This window comes from Neoarius graeffei, chromosome 20 (assembly GCF_027579695.1).
Source record: "Neoarius graeffei isolate fNeoGra1 chromosome 20, fNeoGra1.pri, whole genome shotgun sequence".
NCBI lineage: Eukaryota > Metazoa > Chordata > Actinopteri > Siluriformes > Ariidae > Neoarius > Neoarius graeffei.
The window spans coordinates 53,919,266-53,946,295 of NC_083588.1; the positions used below are offsets into that span (position 1 = coordinate 53,919,266).

At 43.4% G+C, this 27,030-nt stretch overlaps 1 protein-coding gene across 2 annotated transcripts in view; it reads left to right on the forward strand.

Annotated features, from left to right (window-relative positions):
* The window catches only part of znf385c (zinc finger protein 385C), a 295,378-nt gene that overhangs the window by 216,557 nt on the left and 51,791 nt on the right, over positions 1–27,030 (forward strand). For both annotated transcript variants that reach the window (XM_060901987.1, XM_060901988.1), the window contains exons 3-5: positions 16,976–17,118; positions 19,264–19,368; positions 26,184–26,385. In XM_060901987.1, coding sequence (XP_060757970.1) covers positions 16,976–17,118; positions 19,264–19,368; positions 26,184–26,385 — 450 coding nt within the window. The remainder of the gene's footprint in view (positions 1–16,975; positions 17,119–19,263; positions 19,369–26,183; positions 26,386–27,030) is intronic.

Below are 27,030 nucleotides of genomic sequence, written 5' to 3' on the forward strand. Positions count from 1 at the left end.
CACAGAATCTTTCTGTTACCTTGGCAGTGAAATAGCATTCAAAAAGACCTCAATATCCGTATTGCTAAAGCCTGGACTGCCCTCAGCAAAACGTATACTGTGTGGAAAGCCAATCTTCCCATTCACCTAAAACGTAGCTTCTTCAGCACAACCGTTGAATCCGTATTGATGTACGGCGCCACAACCTGGACTCTAACAAAATCACTTGAGTCAAAGCTCGATGGGATATACCGTACACATGCATGCTGCAAGCCGTATTAAACATCTCATGGCATGACCACCCCGCCAAAGCACAGCTACAGTGGGGCAAAAAAGTATTTAGTCAGCCACCAATTGTGCAAGTTCTCCCACTTAAAAAGATGAGAGAGGCCTGTAATTTTCATCATAGGTACACTTCAACTATGAGAGACAGAATGGGGGGAAAGAATCCAGGAAATCACACTGTAGGATTTTTAATGAATTAATTGGTAAAGTCCTCAGTAAAATAAGTATTTGGTCACCTACAAACAACCAAGATTTCTGGCTTTCACAGACCTGTAACTTCTTCTTTAAGAGGCTCCTCTGTCCTCCACTCGTTACCTGTATTAATGGCACCTGTTTGAACTCATTATCAGTATAAAAGACACCTGTCCACAACCTCAAACAGTCACACTCCAAACTCCACTATGGCCAAGACCAAAGAGCTGTCAAAGGACACCAGAAACAAAATTGTAGACCTGCACCAGGCTGGGAAGACTGAATCTGCAATAGGTAAGCAGCTTGGTGTGAAGAAATCAACTGTGGGAGCAATTATTAGAAAATGGAAGACATACAAGACCACTGATTATCTTTCTCGATCTGGGGCTCCACGCAAGATCTCACCCCGTGGGGTCAAAATGATCACAAGAACGGTGAGCAAAGTCTCCTAGCCAGTCTCCAGATCTCAACCCCATAGAAAATCTTTGGAGGGAGTTGAAAGTCCGTGTTGCCCAGCGACAGCCCCAAAACATCACTGCTCTAGAGGAGATCTGCATGGAGGAATGGGCCAAAATACCAGCAACAGTGTGTGAAAACCTTGTGAAGACTTACAGAAAACGTTTGACCTCTGTCATTGCCAACAAAGGGTATATAACAAAGTATTGAGATGAACTTTTGTTATTGATCAAATACTTATTTTCCACCATAATTTGCAAATAAATTCTTTAAAAATCAGACAATGTGATTTTCTGGATTTTTTTTCTCATTCTGTCTCTCATAGTTGAAGTGTACCTATGATGAAAATTACAGGCCTCTTTCATCTTTTTAAGTGGGAGATCTTGCACAATTGGTGACTGACTAAATACTTTTTTGCTCCACTGTATATGGAGATTCACCTCCTATATCAGAGACTCTGAGAGAGCACAGATTGCAATTCGCTGGGTATTGCTTCAGAGCTAAACAAGAACTTGCGAGTGAATTGCTTTGTTGGACCCCCCCCGAGATGGCCATCTTCGTCTGGGTCATCCCGCGGCAACATATATTGATCAACTCTGTTCAGACACTGGGTGCCAACCAACCAGTCTCCCAGCAATGATGATGGATCGTGATGGATGGCATTGGATGGGTCAAGTTTGTCCGAGTTCGCTCGACCAACGATGATGATGATGATGAGTTCTTCGGTAATGGAATGACATTCACAGCAAAATGTGGTAACTTTTTTTTTAGTTGCAGTACTCAAGATAATGGTATTAAATAAAAATTTCACACTGTATGCGGTATCTTTCGACCCTAAAAAAGCATAGAAAAATCGTCTATGTTTAACTCTGAACACAAAATCTTTTATGAGGAAAGAAAAGTCAGTAACGGAATTACGTCAGAAAAAAAAACGGAACTTTCATTTCTTAAAATTCAAACCAGGATTTCTCTGAAATGACATCGCTATAATCGGGGTGACGATTTTTAAATATGGTTTTCAGTACATTTTGCCTTGGAATCCATACTTTAGCAATCTCACTGAGCTGACAAGTTAAGGCAGTCTTAAAAGTAGACGACCTTTTGATTTCATAAAATAGGTGAAATTTAGTTCCCTCTGAAATATGGTCATTGTGATATATGTTTATTTTTGTAATATCTTTAAAAAAAAACACAGGCCAGTCTGTGGCTGGGAAGTTATTTAATTTGAGGGGATTCCCGAGCAAATAATGTGCATGAAATCGCTCGCTTCGTGCAGTCAAGCAGACAGAGGAAGTCCGTATGCGCATGCGCAGGTTTACCTGAGTCGTCGTCGTCTTCTTCATCTTTTGGGTTTTACGGCAGCTGGTATCCACAGTGTTGCATTACTGCCATCTACAGGTTTACCTTTAAGCGTGCACTGACAGTTCCATCGTTCTGTCGCTAAACGAACAGCTGATCACACCGAGGTGCTCGCTGACCGCCGATATTTATTAGTTTGGTCCTGCGTTTCCTTTTCTTCGTATATAACATAACATCTTTTCTTCTTGCTTTCCATTACTGTAGTCGGTCTTTCATGTTTCATTCGCACACTCACGTCCTCCATTTTTCTCTCCTGTTTCAAATTTGTATCCCACAATGCCTTGCGCAAACAGGGAAAGCCCACCACGTCATGCATGACATAGTATCTTGAATGAGGTCATGGTGAAGCAAGAAAAAATGGCGGAGAATTTAGGGTCACATGGCTCTAAATTTATTAATAGTATTTTTATGACCTAAACATGAAAAATCTGAAAGGCAGTCTACCTTTAATTTTATAATTTTGGCCTGTCTGCTGAAGAATTGCCCTATTACTGTATTAGAGATACATATTTAACAGTTATTCCACGAAATCGAGTCGTACATGAGCTGATAGACGACGAGGCGCGTAGCACCAAGTTGGCTATAAGCCATGTACGACGAGATTGAGTGGAATAACTGTTTTATTCTATCCACATTCACTGGATTTTGAGAAACAAAGCATTTTTATTTTTTGAAAATTCAATAAATAAAAACTTTATACAAAACGTCCGACAAAATCATTTCCACTTAGAATGTAAACAAACCGGCGAAGTGACCGGAGCAATTTGTGAAAAATGCGATAATAATAATTCTTGAAAAATAAAAAAGATACTTTCTTACCATCAAATACTTTCATTCCATGTTTTGTTGTTGGTTTTTGTTTTGTTTTTTTGCGGGGGTTTTGTTTTCGAGTAGAGTTTTTGTTTCGTCCTCAGTTGGTTCAGCATCACGTTCCGCCATTATGTTTTTCTCTCCTCACGATATATGAGCTGATATCCTAGTAGTAGACTAGCCAATCAAAGCGCACGATTGCTCATATCCAGTGAATGTGGATAGAATAAATGACTATATCTTGTCTCCAGTCTTTTATTTCGCAGTCATATTCCATTTTAAACTGTTACACTTATCACGTCAATGCACACGTGTCTCAAACTTAACTTCTGAGTCTGAGGTGGGGTTTACATTAGACCGTATCAGCGGATCATCAGATTAACGTTTTTAAAACGATTCGCATGCACACAGCAACGCCAATACACGGATACGCTAATCACATGACTAATTAGACGGCACGTAAGTTGAAATGTGTAGTGCGGCTCAGCACTTCCTCCTCAGCGGCTCGGCTCCGCACAGGCATCCTGCGCTCCAAATCACTCCGCCCTGAACAGCGAGCGCCCTCTGGAGGGTGCGCACTCCGGCCCTGCGCAGCTCACAGAGCGCGCGAGTGAAGCGCACGAGCAGTGATTCGGGACTGAGCCGCTGTGTGTGTGATCCCAGTGCATATCGGGCATGCGCAAGTCACTCACCACTTGCAAGTGGAAGGATGGCAAGCCTAAAGACAATCATAACTACACAATGGGCAGTATTTGCATCTTACCATGAACAACATTAAGAATGACAAAGCAAAGCATTATATTCATACTTTTATACGCTTTAATGAAGTGAAGTCCGCGCCGTTTTTCAGCAGTCGCGTCACATGACCAACGTGGCATGACCAACGCCAGCGAATCAGGAAGGTGGATGTCACAGTGATGTTGTCCAATGACAACGTCAGCTAGAGCTCAGCACAGCGTATCCTCGTTCCTCAATGTTTACACAGCACCGGATCAGATACGAACTGGGTTGAATACGTGGGCCCTGGCGGATTCAAGTTGTTCCGCCTGTGGAGTCGTTTCCCGGCGTTTTAATGTGAACGGACAGTGCATCCGCGACGGAAACGAGACGGATACGGTCTAATGTAAACACCACCTGAGTTTTGAGAACTCTTTATTGATATTGAGAATAATTAACATATGCAAAGACCTCATTTAAATATTGTTTACGCCCCCTACTTTGCAGATGACAGCATTTATACAATTCATCTTCAGCAGCAATTTAGTCACTAAAAAAAAAAATCAGGAAATCCCTGGAAAACAACTGTAACTGTGCTTAAAGTCAGCCTGGCCTTATTTGTGAATGATTTTTTTAAACTTTGTGTTACAGAATGCCAACGAACCTCTTCGCAATCAGCCTTTAGTCAGAGCTTCTCTCTCAATCTGCCTCATTTCATTCATTCAGTCTTGTGTGTTTCTTTTTTTCTGCATATATCTTTCACATCGTGTTTACTTCTTGTCAGGTACACAGGCAAACACACACACATATATACGCATGCTTCAGGAAGCAGTGTCCTGCCCGAGTCGGTGTTGAGATGAAAGAGAATGTGACAGCAGTGTGTGTTTGTGACAGAGAGAGCATGCTGGGTTACATGAATGGAGGAAACATGAGGAATCTCTCGCTCCAAAGGATTTCAGCTCGGACACATCGCATGTCCAGGCTACATGTCTGACACGAGTGTGTGTCAACAATACGGAGTTTTGGGGTTTTTTTTAACATCCTGAACGTGGAGGGAGAGAATGTTTTTCAAGAATGGGTATCGGGATGAGGAAGAGAAGAGTGTTAGGAAAAGGAGCGACAGAAAGAAAGAGATGGAGTGAGAGCAGCTGGTGTGTAGTGTGTGTGTGTGTGTATAAGAGGGAAAATGCATGGAGGAAAGAAGGGGGGCTTGAGGCTGCAGTCTCGGCTAATTACTACTCTGAAACTCATGATTATGCCTTTCAACTCGACTTGTCAGGAAAGAAAAGAAGGGGGAGTGTGTGTGAGTGTGTGTGTGTTGGAAGAGTGAGGTCTCGTCGATTCTCTGTTTTTGTGCACTCGAGCCAAACCTCACCAAATTCCCAGTGCACCACATGGCACCATTTGACTTCAGTGTTTCACCTCATTTAATACATTACATTCTATTGTGTGTGTGTGTGTGTGTGTGTGTGGAGGTGGTCCCTTACACCTGAGCTTCTGCATGATTCTGAAACAAAATCACTGCATGTCTAGCATACTTTTATTTTGCCTCAAACACACACACATTTGTACAATTCTATCTTTATGGAGTATAAAATTGTAGTTTTTGAAGAAAAGCATCTTCATGAGGGCCAGCTATGATCAAAACTGTCACACAGGGACATTTGGACCTCATAAAGAAATAAAACCAACACACACACACATTCGTTTTACTGTCCTTTCGAGGGCCCTGCACTGACAATTATTAATGCAATGCTGCACTAAAATCTGACATTAACCTTAAAGGTTCTGACTGCAAACTTGAATTCTAGGTAAATTGTTCTATTTCTATTGCTGTTGGAGTTTCGAGATGTTTACCTGCTGCGCACACACACCATGTATCCTGTGTGAAAATATTTTGCTGAGATAAAAAGCGTCCCACATTTTATGATTCCGGAGATTGCCGAAGCAAGTGAGCAACAATGTCATGTGACCACCGTGGGGCGTGTTTGTTCGACCTACTTTTAACCAAAACAAGACGGCGTGAGCAAACATGGCGGACTCGGCTCTCTGTCCAGCTAAAAGCCAGCGGAAAAGAAAAGGAAAGCCTGCATAGTGAGTGCAACTGCAAGATAGAGCAAGGTTGGATGGCGTGTCATTTTTCTGGACAGATAACTAAATCATTCTAGCTAGCGCTTGGCTATCTGAGCCTTAGAATGCATGGGCTCGAGTCCACGGTAGCGACTATGGAGTTATACACCTAATGTTTTGATCTTACAGAGAAATAAACGAGAACACAAAAGCAGGAACAGAGAAAAGATATATTCGGCTTTTGTTTCACGGATCTATTCACGAATGTCAACCATCCCTGCGACTCAAAACTCTCCGAGGTCGATGCAGAGTCACGATGTTTTCCACGTGTCGCCATCTTGATGTGACGCAGTTCCATGATTATGCTAATTAGTTCAAGCTCCTCACGTATGGCTATTTCCGTAGGGCCGTACCATTTACCTCAGGAGGGAGGATATGCAGTCCCAAAACGGAGAAAAGCGACTCTAACACTACGTCCACACTGCAGGCTGAAGTGACTCAAATCCGATTTTTTCGCCCATATGTGACCTGTATCCGATCTTTTATTGACAATATGAACGACACAGATCCAATTTTTTCAAATCCGACCCAGGCCGTTTGGATATGTGGTCCTAATTCCGATTCCTATCCGATCTTTTCATATGCGACTTCAGTCTGAACCGCCAGGTCGCATTCATCCGACTTACACGTCATCAACAAGCCACAAACGTCACTATTCTGCGCTGAAGTAGGTGGCAGGTCTCTCAAAAAAAGTTACAACAACATGGCTTTGATGTTCCTTTGAACGGAGGTTGCAGTCAATACCCCGCAGAACGCCTGAGCCAAAACCCTTGCCCTCTTCCTGTTAGGACTAGGACTGTTTTGGCCTCTAGAGGCCGCTGTTATTTCCTTTTCATGTCGTGTTTATTTTGGCCTCTAGAGGCCGCCACTGTTCCTGTGTCTTGTGTTTGTGTTAATTGCCTAATTATCTTCACCTGTGTCCTTAATTAGTTTGTCTATTTATACCCCTGAGTTCAGTCCTCTTGTCACGGAGTCTTTGTGCTGTTATGTTTATCTCCAGTTTCCTTTGTACTGTGTTTTTTGATCTTCTTAGCTTTTGAATTTTTGCACTTTGCTTTTCTTTTGGATTATACTCTTTGGTTTTTTTTTTGTCTTTTGTTTTGCCCTGTATATAGTGTATATAGTTTAAATAAACCTTTTGATTCTTTTTCTACTTCCGCCTCACGCCTCTGCATTTGAGTCATCCCCCTGGTGGCCTAGTGGGGGTTTGCTGGATTATCACACCAACGAACCAGGTTCGAATCCCAGCAAAACCCTAACAGAAAGACTCCGTCATGACCGACTCAGCAGAGGCTGCTTCAACTGTCTACCCGGCCAACCTTCAGGGAATTATGGCAGCTTTGACACGCTTCGGAGCGACCATGGACGCTCATGGACGTACGCTCACCAGCCAACGTGAGGCCCTCGCTCGCCACGAGGAACTGCTTCAGCAAATTGGGAAAACCCTGGCACAGCTGACATCTCTGCCTGCATCTCCTGCTCCTGATCCAGTTCCTGCTCCTGATCCAGCTCCCACTCCTGCTCCAGTGCCTCCTGCAATGCTGCCTTCTTCACCTCGCGAACCCAGCCTTCCTGCACCACAGAGGTATGACGGCAAGCACAGTGAGTGCCGAGAGTTCCTTACCCAGTGTCAACTCACCTTTGAGCTTCAGCCTACCACCTACACTACGGATCGCCGCAAGATTGCCTTTGTGATCACCTTATTAGCTGGTAAGGCGCGAGCCTGGGCTACTGCTATCTGGCAAAGACAGGGACCTGAGTGCTTTGATTTCCAGCTGTTTTCTGAAGAGATGCTTCGGGTCTTCGATCAGGCAGACATCAGTACCGACGCAGCCCGAAAGCTCATGTCCATCCGGCAAGGAGGAAGCGTCGCAGATTACGCCATCTCGTTCCGAACACTCGCAGCAGTAAGTGGATGGAACGAGACTGCCCTGGTGTCAGCCTTCCACCATGGTCTGTCTGACCCCATCAAGGACGGTCTGGCCTCTATTGGATGCCCAAGTGACCTCGAAACCCTCATCTCACATGCTATTCGTCTGGACAACAGGATGAGAGAACGCCACCAAGCCTTGAGCCCCCCCAGCCTCCCTACCTCTACCTGGAGACCGTCTACCTCCTTCAGTGACTGTCCAGAACCCATGCAAGTGGGTCGTACTCGCCTCTCCGCATCTGAGAGGGAGCGCAGAAGGAGGGACAAGTGCTGCATCTACTGTGGCAAGCCTGGTCACTTCCGAGCATCATGTCCCGAACTCTTGGGAAAAGGACCGCCCCGTCCAGCCGAGGGAGGGTTGTGACGGGGCCTACCCTCTCTCCCGGACTCCCTGGCCAAGGAATCTACATCCCGGTCTCCATCTCCTGGGGTGAGTCTGTCCACTCTTGTCAAGCTTTGATAGACTCAGGGGCGGCTGGGAACTTTATGGATATTCACTTCGCCCAAAGCATCAATATTCCGACTGCACCTCTTGAAGTCCCACTGTCTGTGTCTGCCCTCGATGGCCAAGCGTTAGGTGATGGAAGAGTCACCCAAGTTACTTCTCCAGTCTTCCTCCAGTCTCAAGGTCACAAGGAAGAAATATCCCTGCACCTGATTCCTTCACCTGAGTTCCCAGTTATTCTAGGCCTTCCTTGGCTTACTCGCCACAACCCTCGCATAGACTGGGTAACAAGCCAGGTTGTGGAATGGGGCCCTGCATGCCATGCCTCTTGTCTGCTCTCTAGCTCTCCTGTGTCTCCTGCCGAGCCCCCTGATCTCACCGAGTTATCTCAAGTTCCCACAGAGTACTGGGATCTCAAGGAGGTATTCAGCAAGAGCAGGGCCGCCGTTCTTCCTCCACACCGGGCCTACGACTGTGCCATCGACTTGCTCCCTGGGACTACCCCTCCTCGTGGCAGACTGTTTTCACTCTCTCAGCCAGAACGCAAGGCCATGGAGGAATACCTCAAAGATGCCCTGGTCTCTGGGTTTATTCGACCCTCCACTTCACCTGCTGGAGCCGGCTTCTTCTTTGTCGGCAAGAAGGATGGGGGGCTCCGACCATGTATTGATTACAGGGGCCTGAATAAGATCACTGTGCGCAACCGATATCCCCTTCCGCTGATGTCCACAGCTTTCGACCTGCTCCAAGGCGCCACCGTCTTCACCAAGTTGGACCTACGGAACGCATACCACCTCATCCGTATCCGACAGGGAGACGAGTGGAAGACTGCCTTTAACACCCCGTCTGGGCACTACGAATACCAGGTGATGCCCTTCGGACTCACCAACGCACCAGCTGTTTTTCAGGCCCTAATCAACGACGTCTTAAGGGACATGATTAACCTATACGTTTTTGTCTACCTCGACAACATCCTTATCTTTTCCAAGACCGTGCAGGAGCACCGCCACCATGTCCGCCAGGTTCTCCAGAGGCTGCTACAGAACAATCTGTTCGCCAAGGCCCAGAAATGCGAATTTCATGTTCCCGAGGTCTCCTTTCTGGGATTTATTGTACGGACAGGCCAACTCCAAATGGACCCTGCCAAGACCCTGGCCGTCCGGGATTGGCCTACTCCCAAGTCCGTTAAGGAGGTTCAGCGGTTCTTAGGATTCGCTAACTTCTACCGCAAGTTCATCAGGAACTTCAGTTCTGTGGCAGCACCCATGTCAGACCTCACCAAAGGGACAGGTGGATCTTATGGCTGGTCTCCTCAGGCAGAAAAGGCGTTCAAAGACCTCAAGGACCGCTTCTGCACGGCACCCATTCTGGTTCTCCCGGACACCTCCCAACCATTCATCGTGGAGGTGGACGCCTCGGACAGTGGTGTCGGCGCGGTGCTCTCTCAACGTTCGGAAGGAAAGCTGCACCCCTGCGCTTACTTCTCCCACCGCCTGAGTCCTGCTGAGTCCCGGTACGATGTGGGGGATCGAGAACTGCTAGCGGTCAAACTGGCCCTTGAGGAGTGGAGGCACTGGCTGGAGGGAGCACAACATCCATTCCTGGTTTGGACTGACCACAAGAACCTGGAGTACCTCCAGCAAGCCAAGAGACTGAACCCTCGACAGGCTAGGTGGGCCCTGTTTTTCAGTCGGTTTGACTTCACCCTCTCATACCGCCCCGGCTCCAAGAACACCAAACCTGACGCACTGTCCAGACTGTTCTCTGCCACTAACAGGGAGAATGAAGTCGGGCCTATTATCCCTGTGTCCCGGATTGTGGCCCCTGTCCGCTGGGGTATTGAGGAGGCTGTCTGACGAGCCCAACGCCAGGACCCCGGTCCTGGGACGGGGCCACCAGGCCTCTTGTACGTCCCACATCAAGCCCGGGCCAAGGTTCTCCAGTGGGGTCACTCTTCCCCTCTCACCGCCCACCCGGGAGCTCGGAGGACCCTGGACTTCCTGAAAAGACGCTTCTGGTGGCCTAACATGGAGAAGGAAGTAAGGTCATTTGTCCTGTCCTGTGAGGTTTGCACCAGAACCAAGAACCCACGACAGCGTCCCCAGGGTCTCCTGCATCCTCTGACCATTCCCCGGCGTCCCTGGTCCCACGTGGCAGTCGACTTTATCACGGGTCTCCCTGAGTCACAAGGTAACACGGTCATTTTGGTCTTAGTTGACAGATTCTCCAAGGCCTGCCGCTTCATACCACTGTGCAAACTCCCCTCTGCTCTTGAAACTGCGAAACTTTTGTTTAATCATGTCTTCCGAGTCTTTGGTCTTCCACAGGACATCGTCTCAGACCGAGGGCCCCAGTTCTCCTCCCGAGTGTGGCACGGGTTCTGCAAGGTCATCGGAGCCACTGCCAGCCTCTCCTCTGGGTTTCACCCACAGTCCAATGGTCAGACGGAGAGGCTCAACCAGGACCTGGAAACCACCCTGCGAGGCCTGGCTATGGATAACCCGACATCGTGGAGCACCTGGCTGCCATGGGCGGAGTACGCCCACAACACCCTGCAGTCATCGGCCACTAAGCTGTCACCATTCCAGTGCCAATTCGGGTTCCAGCCACCTCTGTTCCCGGACCAGGAGGAGGACGCGGGGGTGCCCTCGGTCAACCAATATGTGAGACGGTGTCGCAAGACCTGGAGCAAGGTCAGGAAGACCCTCATACAGACCTCCAGAACCAACCAGACTCAGGCCAACCGCCATAGAAGACCTGCACACGCTTTCCGCCCTGGGCAGCGTGTTTGGCTGTCCACTAAGGACCTTCCACTGCGGGTGGAGAACCGCAAGCTTGCTCCTCGCTACATTGGCCCCTTCAAGGTGGTGCGCAGGGTGAACCCTGTCTCCTACCGGCTCCAGTTGCCCCGGACTCTGAGGATCAACCCCACTTTCCATGTTTCCCTGTTACGGCCCGTACTGACGTCTACGTATGCCCCTGCCCCTAGGAACCCCCCACCCCCCCGCATCTTCCAGGGGCAGACTGTGTTCACTGTGAATCGCCTGCTTGACTCCCGCCGGGTCCGCGGCGGGTTGCAATATCTGGTGGACTGGGAGGGCTATGGTCCTGAGGAGCGCTGCTGGGTTCCTGCTCGGGATGTCCTTGATAAAGAACTATGTCGGGACTTCCATTCGGCCCATCCGGATCGCCCTGGGAACGTCAGGAGACGCTCCTAGAGGGGGGGGTCCTGTTAGGACTAGGACTGTTTTGGCCTCTAGAGGCCGCTGTTATTTCCTTTTCATGTCGTGTTTATTTTGGCCTCTAGAGGCCGCCACTGTTCCTGTGTCTTGTGTTTGTGTTAATTGCCTAATTATCTTCACCTGTGTCCTTAATTAGTTTGTCTATTTATACCCCTGAGTTCAGTCCTCTTGTCACGGAGTCTTTGTGCTGTTATGTTTATCTCCAGTTTCCTTTGTACTGTGTTTTTTGATCTTCTTAGCTTTTGAATTTTTGCACTTTGCTTTTCTTTTGGATTATACTCTTTGGTTTTTTTTTTTGTCTTTTGTTTTGCCCTGTATATAGTGTATATAGTTTAAATAAACCTTTTGATTCTTTTTCTACTTCCGCCTCACGCCTCTGCATTTGAGTCATCCCCCTGGTGGCCTAGTGGGGGTTTGCTGGATTATCACACCAACGAACCAGGTTCGAATCCCAGCAAAACCCTAACACTTCCTTCTCAACCTCCTCCTTAACATCAGGCTATTGTGCATGTTCTGGCTCCGTCGCAACAACAACTGCATCATCGCCAGGTACTCCATGCTGGCTACTGTCATACACAGGAAACTTTAGGTTACTTCCGTAAACACTGGCCATGCTCACTGCGTGTGACGTCGTCGTATCCTGCAATGCGCATGCGGAACACTTTTAGGTCGCTTTTCGTTCATACTGAGGATCACATACAAGTCGCATATATTTGTTAATGTGAACGACCTCACAAAAAAATCGGATTTCACAAAAAAATCGGAATTGAGCATTAAGCCTTGCAGTGTGAACGTAGTGTAACACTACGTTCAGACTGCAACCTGAAACGACCCATATCCGATTTGTTGTGAAATCCGATTTTTTTGTTAGGCCGTTCACATTACCAATTATATGAGACTTGTATGCGATCTCCAATATGAACAAAAAAGTGTCCCGCATGCGCAAATTGACACGTAATAAGCACATCTACGTAATACGTAAACAAAAAAAAGCGCACTCTTCAAGTTTGCAAGTAAAGCATGGAGATGAGGCGAGACCTGGCGATGTGGTTTTTGTGGCGGCGGCGGAACTCACACAATAATCTGATGAATGTGGGCAGCACATTTAGTGTTAATGAGACCGAAGGTGTCAAATTACTGGAAATTTCCAGAACAATCTTATCTTGTAATACAGGATGATTTAACATCCAGGTCCCTACCAAATCCACCATTAGCTTGATCAATTCTATAAGTCTATTTAAATTCTGAAAACTGTACAAATGTTGTTGTTTTCCACCAAAGAGGCGGGATTAGCCAACGCAGAATAGTGACGTTTGTCTCTTGTTGATGACGTGTAGGTCGCATGAATGCGACCTGTCCGGTCAGACTGCAGTCGCATGTGAAAATAACGGATATGCATCGGAATTAGGACCACATATCCAAGCGGCCTGGGTCGCATGTGAAAAAATCGGACCTGTGTCGTTCAGATTGTCAATAACAAATCGGATACAGGTCGCATATGGGCAAAAAAATCGGATATGGGTCGTTTCAGGGTGCAGTCTGAACGTAGTCTAACACTACGTTCAGACTGCACCCTGAAACGACCCATATCCGATTTGTTGTGAAATCCGATTTTTTTGTTAGGCCGTTCACATTACCAATTATATGAGACTTGTATGCGATCTCCAATATGAACGGAAAACGACCCAAAAGTGTCCCGCATGCGCAAATTGACACGTAATAAGCACATCTACGTAATATATAAACAAAAAAAAAGCGCACTCTTCATGTTTAATGATTTCTTTTTTGTTTGTTTGTTTAATTATCTGGTTAGTGTTAAAGTGTGAGGTCTCTTGTGTGTTTTTGTTTCTGAACTGAAATGAAAACATGTAGCCTGGTAACGAGGGTTGACTCCTAAATGTCTCTCTAATTTCTATATAAGTGCACTACATGTTACTAGGAAGTAATGGATTTTTAAACTCTATATAGTGCACTCGAGCTTCAGTAGGCAGTCATTTGGGATACGGCCGCTGTATTACCAAACTCTTAATTCAGGCTTAATAATTTGCACATATTTATTTCGTCATATTAATAAACTTTTTCTACATTTTTATAAATATTTATTTAGATTGTTTATAGCCAGCTGAATTCTGCAACTTCTCTCAGCGCTGGCTCAAGGTGCAGAAACACCAGTGCAGTTTGCTATGGAGATGAGGCGAGACCTGGCGATGTGGTTTTGTGGCGGCGGCGGAACTCACACAATAATCTGATTAATGTGGGCAGCAGACTAATGAGACCGAAGGTGTCAAATTTCCAGAACAATCTTATCTTGTAATACAGGATGGTTTAAGTTATAAATCAGTTATAGAAACTGTTTTATTTAATCAGGCTAACAGATAAACATCCAGGTCCCTACCAAATCCACCATTAGCTTGATCAATTCTATAAAAGTCTATTTAAATTCTGAAAACTGTACAAATGTTGTTGTTTTCCACCAAAGAGGCGGGATTAGCCAACGCAGAATAGTGACGTTTGTCTCTTGTTGATGACGTGTAGGTCGCATGAATGCGACCTGTCCGGTCAGACTGCAGTTGCATGTGAAAATAATGGATATGCATCGGAATTAGGACCACATATCCAAGCGGCCTGGGTCGCATGTGAAAAAATCGGACCTGTGTCGTTCAGATTGTCAATAACAAATCGGATACAGGTCGCATATGGGCAAAAAAATCAGATATGGGTCGTTTCAGGGTGCAGTCTGAACGTGGCCTAAGCGCATCAAAATTATCACATCTGGTCTTGCAAGATATAAGAAAATGCCATGCGCAATAAAAAAAAATGAAATTTTCAGATGACTTTGCAGTCAGTACCTTTAACCTCAGTAATAAAAAGGAAACAACTTGGCTCTTTTAGTTATTTAAAAGCAGTTTTCTTCATGGAGGCCTGACAAACACTGAAACTGCCAGATATTTATATCCTTGTGGGAACATTTAATCTCCAGCAAGATATAAAAACACAAATACACACACACACACACACACACACACACACACACTGCAGAATGCAAGATGTGATGTTCAGTGACGTTAAGGATAAAAATGAGCTCATACGCAATTATCCTCATGTTCGTTTCTTCTTTTTCTTCTGGCGATTATGGTGTTTTGTTTTTTAATTCTTATTTTGTCCTTGTTGTACATTTTCTGTACATGATGTACAGGTTATCAAAATCAAGCTTTTGTGGCTAACCAGAGAATCCTCGAGTAGGCACTTGTTTCAAAGTGTGTCCTGACTCTGAAGGCTAAAAATATAACTAACTCTATTCCGTGTGTAGAAAATAGAAATTGAGATGCTGGGAGAATTTTTTTTTTATAATCGAATCCTTATCTTCGAAGTGAAGATTGGCACTCGTAACCAGTTTTAAACTGCTAGAGGAACGTGTAGTTTTCAGAGCTATATAAAGTAAAAAATATCAAAATTTTGACCATGTGAAGGGTTTTGGCAGGCTGCAACAAAAATGTCGAAGTCTGTCGAAGTCTTGCCAACCAAAATGCCTCCCAATTAACGTCACTGATGTCATAACACACCTGACCCATGACCATGCGTATAGTTTGGTGATCATTTAAGCTTATGGGTACTATAACAAACCACAAATTCTTTATTGTGTTCTCGATCCAGGTTCTAGATGTTTCAAAAAAAAAAAAAATCTTCAAAAATCTAATCCACAATCCAAGTTGAAGTGTCAAGAAGAATATGTATGGATTTGATTTTTTTTTTTTTTAAATTAGCCACATCTGGGGCGGCACGGTGGTGTAGTGGTTAGCACTGTTGCCTCACAGCAAGAAGGCCCGGGTTCGAGCCCCGTGGCCGGCGAGGGCCTTTCTGTGCGGAGTTTGCATGTTCTCCCCGTGTCCGCGTGGGTTTCCTCCGGGTGCTCCGGTTTCCCCCACAGTCCAAAGACATGCAGGTTAGGTTAACTGGTGACTCTAAATTGACCGTAGGTGTGAATGTGAGTGTGAATGGTTGTCTGTGTCTATGTGTCAGCCCTGTGATGACCTGGCGACTTGTCCAGGGTGTACCCCGCCTTTCGCCCGTAGTCAGCTGGGATAGGCTCCAGCTTACCTGCGACGCTGTAGAACAGGATAAAGTGGCTAGAGATAATGAGATGAGAGATGAATTAGCCACATCTGTTTGTGTGCAGTGCATTATGCAGTCTGTTCTTCTATATCGGTTTTAGTTTCCAGTCATAATGTGTGGGTTCATGCTTGTGTATCTGTGGGATTGTGTGCACCCATGTGGGTGGGTGTGACTACAGTGATTGATCTGTGTGGTAGGGAGGCATGTAAGCCATGTGAAGTGCTCCTGGATCTCAGACTCAGCCAAGCGGAAAATGAAAAACCTCTGCATCCCGGCTCCATTAAAAAATTCTGGTGTATATATAAACACACACACCAATATATACACTAAAATCCATTATACCACAGTGTCTATTACTCTTTACAGGCCCACTTCTCTGTCTGTGTGTGTGTGTGTGTGTGTGTGTGTGTGTGTGTGTGTGTGTGTGTGTGTGAGAATGCATGGCCAATTGTACATTTGTACACTTATGAAGAATGAACGATCAGTCTCTAATAAGGTTCAGGCTCATTTGCTGACAAATGGATTTATTTATACCATGGGTGAATACCATCATCCTATCATCATCCTATCACCTCAAGCCTTTTAGCGATCAATGATTCCCAAGAAGGAGGTTGTGGGTGACCTTTAAGAACTGTTCAACCAAAAACGATCGATTCTAAAACTTCCTATTAACACGCAATAACTGCATCAACCAGCGTGAGTTTGGTGTTCGAAGTCGTACGACAGCTACATGTTTATTTACATAAATTGTACTAATCTGACTCACCGAAATCTTTTCTCCATCATATTTCAGCTCTGTCGCAAAATGAACAGCGCACACAGTTTTACACCTGACCTATCAACTCTTAGTGTCCATAGGGGGCGCCTGTGCACAGGAGGCCAATCAAATTGCTTTAGGGGCAGGTGTTGTTCTAGGCCCCCCATCGGACCCAACACAGATCTGATTGCATCTGCATTGCTAATGTGCTTCTGGTTCTGAGCACAACTCTGAACCAGAAGAAGCCTGCGGGCAGAAATGACTGATTGGTGAAGCAGGGCACCTTCGGTTAATATGATTTATTTTGTGCACCTTGAAATTGTCGCAGCATTTTTTTTTCAGCAGTATGAAGTTCATCACCAACAGAGACTCTTTCGACCCGAGTTCCTTAAGCCCCTTATTACATCACCCACTGAGTTTCAGTTTCTTGGATTTATTTGATATTTTGTCCCGGTTTTATTGCCGAGTCCACAGCGTTTCTGAGTTCCGTGTTCTGTTTGACCTCTGGAGAACGATGTCCTCTCTGACTGATTGGTCTTTCTCTTTGGATTTGTGCGCAGGTCCGGCAGCTCAGGGCAGCCCCCTGCTGGCTGCGTTACCTGTACAGACCCGCCCACTGCAGACGCCTCTGGAGCTCAAGAACTTTCTGCCCTTCAGACTCAACGGCTCCAACCCACTCAGCCTCTTTCCCAACTTCAACACGGTGAGTCAAACATTTAACTTTGGTGAAATAGGAGTGCCAGTTGATTTTTTTTTAAAATACATTTGAAATTTAAGGACTTATTCTTAAATATTTTGTTCATTTCACCCCGCATAACCACCAGGTGTGGTGTGAATCTCCTGGGTATCTTTCAATCAACTTGCAAAGTGACGTATGAAGCAGCATTTGGGATAAATACTGCTGTCATACAGCCATCTTTCCCTTTCTTCTGCTTCTCCTCTCAGATACAGTACGTGTCATGATCACATGTACAGCATATAGAGCTTTCTGCTTTGACTAGGTCTAGAACTACAGCTAACCTGTCCTCCGAAGCTAGAGATAGCCTTCTGTCTTGTATTCTCATCTCTTCTGCCTCAGAACTAACTACCACGTGGCATCTATAAAAACAGAATTTTATGGATTTTAATCATATATTTATCTCGAAGTTTTTTCTCTGTTTCTATTCTCTGTTTATCCTGTAATGATGCTAGTGGAATTTTAATTTGCCTGAGGGAACCCGCCCAAAGGGATCAATAAAGTTCTATCTAATCTAATCTAATCTAATCTAATGTTATTGTCGGGGTTTTTTAATGAGTAAGAGATTCACTGCAATATCACAATAACAGATTTGACGAATAATTTATCTACTGTTGGTGTATCCTCAACATTTTGTTCAGATTAATGAAAGAAGAAACATAACATAACATACCTCACTGCCTTTCTGAAGTTTCCCGCCAGAGGAAATGGCATCTCTTGGTGCAGGTCTCATGCGTATTATTAAAAGTCTTTGTGGATTTTATGCGGTTTTATAACAGAGTTAACAAGAACATTGGGATGGATATTTTTTTTTTTTATTAGTGAAATTTCACATAATACAGAAAATAGACTTTCTATGCAATTGATTTCATAACAGTTAATAGAATAATCCCCCCAAAACAGATTGTTAGACTGAATCACTTCATGTTTATTCCAGTTGAATGGATGAATCAGGAGTCGGAAGACAGCCAATAACGTGGGGCGAGGGCGGGGAGTCATTTGGTTAATGTTTAATGGATGAACTGGGTCTAAAATGTACATCAAGCATCGCTATTGGTGAAAGTTTGTCATAATTTGCATTATTGTTCAGAATTGATTCAATAAAGATTTCTTTTGTGGAAATGTACTCTAAATTCTAGAACGACCCATATATATACACTACCGTTCAAAAGTTTGGGGTCACCCAGACAATTTTGCGTTTTCCATGAAAAGTCACACTTTTATTTACCACCATAAGTTGTAAAATGAATAGAAAATATAGTCAAGACATTTTTCTGGCCATTTTGAGCATTTAATCGACCCCACAAATGTGATGCTCCAGAAACTCAATCTGCTCAAAGGAAGGTCAGTTTTATAGCTTCTCTAAAGAGCTCAACTGTTTTCAGCTGTGCTAACATGATTGTACAAGGGTTTTCTAATCATCCATTAGCCTTCTGAGGCAATGAGCAAACACATTGTACCATTAGAACACTGGAGTGATAGTTGCTGGAAATGGGCCTCTATACATCTATGGAGATATTGCACCAAAAACCACACATTTGCAGCTAGAATAGTCATTTACCACATTAGCAATGTATAGAGTGGATTTCTGATTAGTTTAAAGTGATCTTCATTGAAAAGAACAGTGCTTTTCTTTCAGAAATAAGGAAATTTCAAAGTGACCCCAAACTTTTGAACGGTAGTGTGTGTATATATATATATATATATATATATATATATATATATATATATATATATATATATATATAAAATACGCACACACCCCGAGATGTCCAGTGCACACATTCTTGAGTAAAACAAACAGTGGTCCAGGAGGTTTCCTGTTCCCATCGGTAGCTGCACAGCCAATTCTGGGCCGTGTGTGTGTGTTCCCACAGCGAGTGTTACTAGGAGAAAGTGCTCGTCCCCCGGGTTTAAGATTACACTGTACACTTTTGTGCCACTTTTGTGTGCTGAAAGCAAACAAGCCGAGGCCATGCTGGTGCTGGAGAAAGCCTCACCCAGAAAGACAGGGAATGCGTGTTCTCATATCACAGATGTCTTTTTGTTCCCTTTTTTTTCTTTTTGGATTTGTTGTATTTTTCCTGAACTCTCTTTTCCTCTGTGTTCCAGATGGACCCTGTTCAAAAGGCTGTTATTAACCACACCTTTGGGGTTCCTCAGAAGAAGAAGCAGGTTGTCTCCTGCAACATCTGCCATCTTCGCTTCAACTCCACGGTCAGTACTCATGACTGGATTTGTGTGTGACAAACACACCTCTTCTCACTTTGATTATTGGGTTCAGGACACGTTTTATTCTAGGAACGCTGTCGATTTTGAGAGTCATACTCGCAGTCGATGCTGTAATCTACTGTACGTCAATGTATAGGACTGAATGATGTGTTGTAATTCAGCGCAAATTAGTCAGAATTTAATAAAACACTGTTTTAAAATGTCTCGTTAAAACTTCACTGCTAATAATCACTGCTGAAGTGAGAACAAGAGGACGAATTGATACAGAAAACACTCAGACGTGCAGTGACTGTCAAATAAGTGAAGATCAATCAGGGGATCGTGTATCATTAACCTTCAGCCTGTTTTCTTTTCATTTTTAAGATATTTTTACTTTTTTTTCCTCAGTTTTTATCTATTTAATTTCTTCCATCTTTTTATACCAAGTCTGATTTTTATTCCTACATATAAACGTGATGCACTTTGATATTTGCACTGAAGCCACACGGCTAACGTAGCTGCTGGTCAACACTGAAAATATCAGCAGTGTGGAAACATTTCACATTTTCTACAAAGAACATAAAGCAAATGATTTGCAGTCACTGTTCACGTCATGTCTCATGTACCATGAAGCTTCTCCACTTCTCCAGCAGAACAACAGAAGCAAAAAGGAAAGTCCCTGAGCATGATGACGCCATCTGTAGCCTCAATTTGGGGGGAAAAAAGAAAGTAAATAATTCACCGTAAAAAATAATGCCATTCGTTGCTTTGGATGACCAACCGTTCTCTGTTGCATAGAACATACTGAGCATCGTTTTTTTTTTTAAAGATATTTTTTGGGCTTTTTTCACCTTTATTGGATAGGACAGTGTAGAGACAGGAAATGAGCAGGAGAGAGAGACGGGGAGGGATCGGGAAATGACCTCGGGTCGGAATCAAACCCGGGTCCCCGGATTCATGGTATGGCGCCTTATCTACCTGAGCCACAACGCCCCCGAGTATCATTTTTCAGATGCATTTCTACCAGTAATGTACAACGAAGGTGGAACTCAATGATTTTAACCCTTTGGTGACTGACCCCTTGAAAATGGTTCTTCCAGGAACCATGACATTTCAGTTGTCAAGACAACGGAAAAACTAAAATACAAATACAAGAGCATTTTGTTTTGTGCACAAGAGCATTGTGACGTATCTTTCTGTTTTTGTATTTTAGTTTTTCCGTTGTCTTGACAACTGAAACGTCATCGTTCCTGGAGGAACCATTTTCAAGGGGTCGGTCACCAAAGGGTTAAAAAACGTTTCAGTTTTGAGTAGGGATTTTCTTTTGGTACGTCATTAGAAAATCCAGCTCTGGATATACAGTAATTCTGATACTCAGGCTCGAGTAAACGGGGTCATACAGTACATGCTGCACGACTTTTATCGGTTCCATTAATGTCAAATGGACGGAAACCTGTTGAGCAGAGCTCGATAGGGTTTGTGGTTTTGTTCTCAACTGGTGCTTAGAGTCTTTCTGAAGCTAATCCACACAGTGTGTTCTGCAGGGGACTGAAAAATCATTTAAACGCTCATTAACTCCCTGCAGAGCTCTCTCACTTTCTCTCTCTCCTCCTTCTCTCCTCTCTGTGATGCTCTTTTTCTGGAATTCCTCCATTTTGTGCTCTCTGCAGAGTTGATTTATTAGCTTGGGGAACATGTCGTGCAAATGATTTCAGTCTATTTCGTCACTGATTTGCATATATATGGCAAGAGACGGAAAGAATTCAGACCTCTTTGTGCGTGTGTGTGTGTGTGTGTGTCCATCCTGTTAGCATTCCCATATGCTTTTACTAGCTTTACCTTTTACTATAACAATTGTCTTGTTTTTTTTTTCTCTCTCTGCATGTTTCTTCAGATTCCTGACTTTATGGAATTTCTCAGTGTTGTTAAATAATAGTTATTATTCTATCCACATTCACTGGATATGAGCAATTACGCACTCTGATTGGCTACTCTACAACTAGGCTATCAGCTCATATTGCTGGGTTTCACGTGACGTCACATCCGCCTCATTAGTTATTCAAAACTTTACCTGGTGGTCTACCAAAGCTCAGTCGACAAAGCGTTTGTACGGAGAAGGTGCATTACTCGCATGAAAAATGCCTTACGCTTGCGTTGTTTTAGGCTGTTCGAATCGATCAAACCGTGAAACTGATAAAAGTTTCTTCAGGGTTCCCCGTGAACTAATAAAAAAGGTTGAACGAACACAGGATTTCACAAAAAGACCTCGAGAAAGGTGGCTTTTGAACCTCTTGCTGAAATCAAAGGGAGCCAAGTCGAAGCATGCTCGAGTTTGCAGTGATCACTTGGTGAAAGGTTTGTACAGCGGTGCTTGAAAGTTTGTGAACTCTTTAGAATTTTCTATATTTCTGCATAAATATGACTTAAAACATCATCTTTTCACACAAGTCCTAAAAGTAGATAAAGAGAACCCAGTTAAACTAATGAGACAAAAATATTATACTTGGTCATTTATTTATTGAGGAAAATGATCCAATATTACATATCTGTGAGTGGCAAAAGTATGTGAACCTCTAGGATTAGCAGTTAATTTGAAGGTGAAATTAGAGTCAGGTGTTTTCAGTCAATGGGATGACAATCAGGTGTGAGTGGGCACCCTGTTTTATTTAAAGAACAGGGATCTATCAAAGTCTGATCTTCACAACACATGTTTGTGGAAGTGTATCATGGCACGAACAAAGGAGATTTCTGAGGACCTCAGAAAAAGCATTGTTGATGCTCATCAGGCTGGAAAAGGTTACAAAACCATCTCTAAAGAGTTTGGACTCCACCAATCCACAGTCAGACAGATTGTGTACAAATGGAGGAAATTCAAGACCATTGTTACCCTCCCCAGGAGTGGTCGACCAACAAAGATCACTCCAAGAGCAAGGCATGTAATAGTCGGCGAGGTCACAAAGGACGCCAGGGTAACTTCTAAGCAACTGAAGGCCTCTCTCACATTGGCTAATGTTAATGTTCATGAGTCCACCATCAGGAGAACACCGAACAACAATAGTGTGCATGGCAGGGTTGCAAGGAGAAAGCCACTGCTCTCCAAAAAGAACATTGCTGCTCGTCTACAGTTTGCTAAAGATCACGTGGACAAGCCAGAAGGCTATTGGAAAAATGTTTTGTGGACGGATGAGACCAAAATAGAACTTTTTGGTTTAAATGAGAAGCGTTATGTTTGGAGAAAGGAAAACACTGCATTCCAGCATAAGAACCTTATCCCATCTGTGAAACATGGTGGTGGTAGTATCATGGTTTGGGCCTGTTTTGCTGCATCTGGGCCAGGACGGCTTGCCATCATTGATGGAACAATGAATTCTGAATTATACCAGCGAATTCTAAAGGAAAATGCCAGGACATCTGTCCGTGAACTGAATCTCAAGAGAAGGTGGGTCATGCAGCAAGACAACGACCCGAAGCACACAAGTCGTGCTACCAAAGAATGGTTAATGTTTTGGAATGGCCAAGTCAAAGTCCTGACCTTAATCCAATCGAAATGTTGTGGAAGGACCTGAAGCGAGTAGTTCATGTGAGGAAACCCACCAACATCCCAGAGTTGAAGCTGTTCTGTACGGAGGAATGGGCTAAAATTCCTCCAAGCCGGTGTGCAGGACTGATCAACAGTTACCGGAAACGTTTAGTTGCAGTTATTGCTACACAAGGGGGTCACACCAGATACTGAAAGCAAAGGCTCACATACTTTTGCCACTCACAGATATGTAATATTGGATCATTTTCCTCAATAAATAAATGACCAAGTATAATATTTTTGTCTTATTTGTTTAACTGGGTTCTCTTTATCTACTTTTAGGACTTGTGTGAAAAGCTGATGATGTTTTAGGTCATATTTATGCAGAAATATAGAAAATTCTAAAGGGTTCACAAACTTTCAAGCACCGCTGTATATCCCTCTCAGCTACGGTATGCCCGTAGTGTTTTCCAAGTACTTTTCTTGCTACGTGTTGTTATTTTACGGTACTTTTTTTTTAGTCACGAAGCGCTAAAGTCCCCAGCTGTTTCTTTGTTTACTCCTCACAAAGTCCATATGCATGAAGGTCACAACAAAATTCTTCCCCAGCCGTACAGTTACAATGCGCCGTGATCACTTCTCCGTCTTGTTTAACTAAGATCCAGGTCTTTAAAGGGGTTTCTGATGATCTTTGTGAATGATTTAGCTGAGAGATAAGAGCCAACACAAGTGAGAATCAAGCCAACTGTTGTTTGTTTACACTTCAACTCGCAGCGCTTCGTTGTAAAGACTCGTACGAAAAGATTTTTAAAAAATCAGACTTACACGGGCAAAAGCAATACAGGATTCATTCGGCAGCGACTTGATACCGAGGTCCTTTACCCAGCCACATACAAAAAAGTTGTAAGCCTCCATACTCTTCCACGCTTTCATCTGTTTTGCGGTGTAGAAGGACGTCTGCAACACCAGATAGTTCGAGATGTCGGGGAACTCGACTGAAGGGTAGTTTTCGAGATCATATGACAAATCCTTCTTTCCCAGACTGTAGGGGTCGATTCCATTGCACAGAGCAATCTTCTGAATAGATCTAAAGCCAGCAGCGGCTTCTAGATTACGTGCATACTCTGATAAGTTATCGCTAGGCGTTTGCACTACGGCAGCCATTTAGACCACCAGCCATTTCACTTCCGGTAAAACCGCTAAGAAAAGTCATGTGACTGAAACCCAGCAACACCGTGAGTAGAGAAAAACAAAATGGCGGAGTGTGTTGCTGAACCAACTGAGGATGAAATAAAAACTCTACTTAAAAACAAAACCCAAAAAAATACAAAAAAGCAACAAAATATGGAATAAAAGTATTTGATGGTAAGAACTTTTTTTTTTCCAAGAATTATTATTATCGCATTTTTCACAAATTGCTTCTGTCATTTCGCTGGTTTGTTTACATTCTTCATCTAGAAGCATTAAAATTTGTTGAATTTTTTTAGACTGGTTCAAAAGCTCAAATAAGTTTGAAAATTACAGAACTGAAATGTCCAAGGAAGAATTAAATAAATGTCTAAAGCTATTCTATACCTCAGCACAACAGCAAGACGGCACTTTCTACAAAAAAAACAACACTAAAGTCAGTTCATGCAGCCATCGATAGGTTTTTAAGAAGTCCGTCTAAGCGGAAACGATTTTGTCAGACGTTCTGTATAAAGTTTTTATTTATCGAGTTTGCAAAAAAATAAAAATAAAAATGCTCTGTTTGTCAAAATCCAGTGAATATGGATTGAATAAAACAGTTATTCCACTCAGTTTCGTCATACATGGCTTATAGTCAATTCGGTGCTACGCTCCTCGTCAGCTTTCAGCTCATGTACGACTCGATTTCATGGAATAACTGTTAAATATTTTATTATTTGAAAACACAACGTGTTTATGGGAGCTGTGAATCTCCAGTTGCATCACTATCTGATTCAGCTTTAATTCAGGGTGCTATGTGATGATGAACTGATTCAGTACATGTCTGCATGTTGGTGCATGGTGATTTTTGATATCAGTAGCCTACATTTTCACGGTTTTTGCTCAAGACTAAAGAATGTGCAGAAGTCTGCAATTTAAACTTCCTCAAGCATGATATTTAGAGCATGTTTAAGAAAACGAAAGTAAAAATTATTCTCTTGTCAATGTAATATTATTAAAGACACCATGCATCTAAATCAGTTTTTTTTTTCAAGACATCCCTGTATTTTCTGCACAAAAGCACGAAAATGTTTTCACAAACATGCGGCAGCTAATGACTCATAAAATTAATGATCAATGAAACGTTTGGAAAGATTTAATTTTTTCTTAAGACAATCTTGAGAAAGTCTACGATTTTTGACCAGAGCTCTCTTTTTTTTTTTTATTTTACTCTGTGTAATAATGTAATTTTCATCCATCATGAAACTATACTGGTGGAGTGTACATTATGGTTCTCAAGCAACCAGTTGTTAAAAAAAAAGGAAAAATTAATTAATTAAAATATGGTTCTTGCCATTTCCTTGTGAAAAAAAAAACCTAGTCTTTTCAAAACTTTCTCAAGATTAAATTAAATCTCCTCAATATCCAATGAATTTAACGTTTGATTTTCATCAGATATTTCCTTAGACGTTTTGTAAAACCCAGCTCTGTTTTATAATTTTTTTCCCTTAGTTATTTTTATTATTATTTATTAAGAGTTTACAGATAATAAAGATTCTCTCCTTGTGCTTTGATTTATGCCCTGGTGTGCAGTGAAACAACTGAATTATAATCAAAGCATAATAAAAATGTGAAATTTTTTTTTCTTTTTTTAATGTCTTAAAGTCTGTTTTTGGTCTTCCTCTTTACCTTTCACCCTGTCTTTTCTCCTTTTTTGTCTCTCTCTCTCTGTTTCTATCTGCATTAACGGTATAGTTGTGAAGTGATCGTTTTCTGCTGCACATTACACATGCAATTATACCACTGTCTCCCTGCTGGCTGGATCTCCTCTTATCAGCCCTGTGCAGATTGTGTGTGTGTGTGTGTGTGTGTGTGTGTGTGTGTGTGTGTGTGTGTGTGTGTGTGCACGCAAATGCACATTTTAGGATCATCCAGAAGGTCTCCTGAATATTAACATGTATTAAAATGTACACCCCTTATGGTATTTTGGATTTTCGTTATAAATATTTATATGTCTGTAAATGTTTGTCTAGCTTGACAGTGACTGTGATTTTCTTGCAAGTGTTTATGTAGCATATTAATTGTTTGAAGAAATAAAAGCCCCCCCCCCCCCCCCCCCCCCGTATCTGTGCAGAATCAGGCCGAAGCACATTATAAAGGTCATAAGCACGCTCGTAAACTGAAGGCTTTGGAGGCCCAGAAGAACAAGCAGCACAGACGGCAGCTCAATGGCACACACAGCAGCCGAGACAGAGACAGAGACAGAGACAGAGGGAGGATGATTGCACCTGATCCTCTCCCTGCTGTTCCGGATTCCTGTGCAGTGGAAGCATCCAGTGAGTAGGCAAATATTTGTGTGTGTGTGTTCAACCCTTTGTAAGGACCAAATCATCCTCTCCTTCCAACATATTTCTCATCTCATCTCATTATCTCTAGCCGCTTTATCCTTCTACAGGGTCGCAGGCAAGCTGGAGCCTATCCCAGCTGACTACGGGCGAAAGGCGGGGTACACCCTGGACAAGTCGCCAGGTCATCACAGGGCTGACACATAGACACAGACAACCATTCACACTCACATTCACACCTACGGTCAATTTAGAGTCACCAGTTAACCTAACCTGCATGTCTTTGGACTGTGGGGGAAACCGGAGCACCCGGAGGAAACCCACGCGGACACGGGGAGAACATGCAAACTCCGCACAGAAAGGCCCTCGCCGGCCCCAGGGCTAGAACCCAGGACCTTCTTGCTGTGAGGCGACAGCGCTAACCATTACACCACCGTGCCACCCAGTTTAAACATATTTGGCAAATGTACAGCATTATACTGTGTTTGTTTATTGGAGCCGTTCGATATTTTTATTCCTAAACTAAAGCAGTCACAATGTGTTAAAAGATGTTATGCATTCAAAACGTTTGGACTGATAATGTAACGGTCGGTAAATAATATCTATAACAAATAGAGACATTTTGATAGACATATA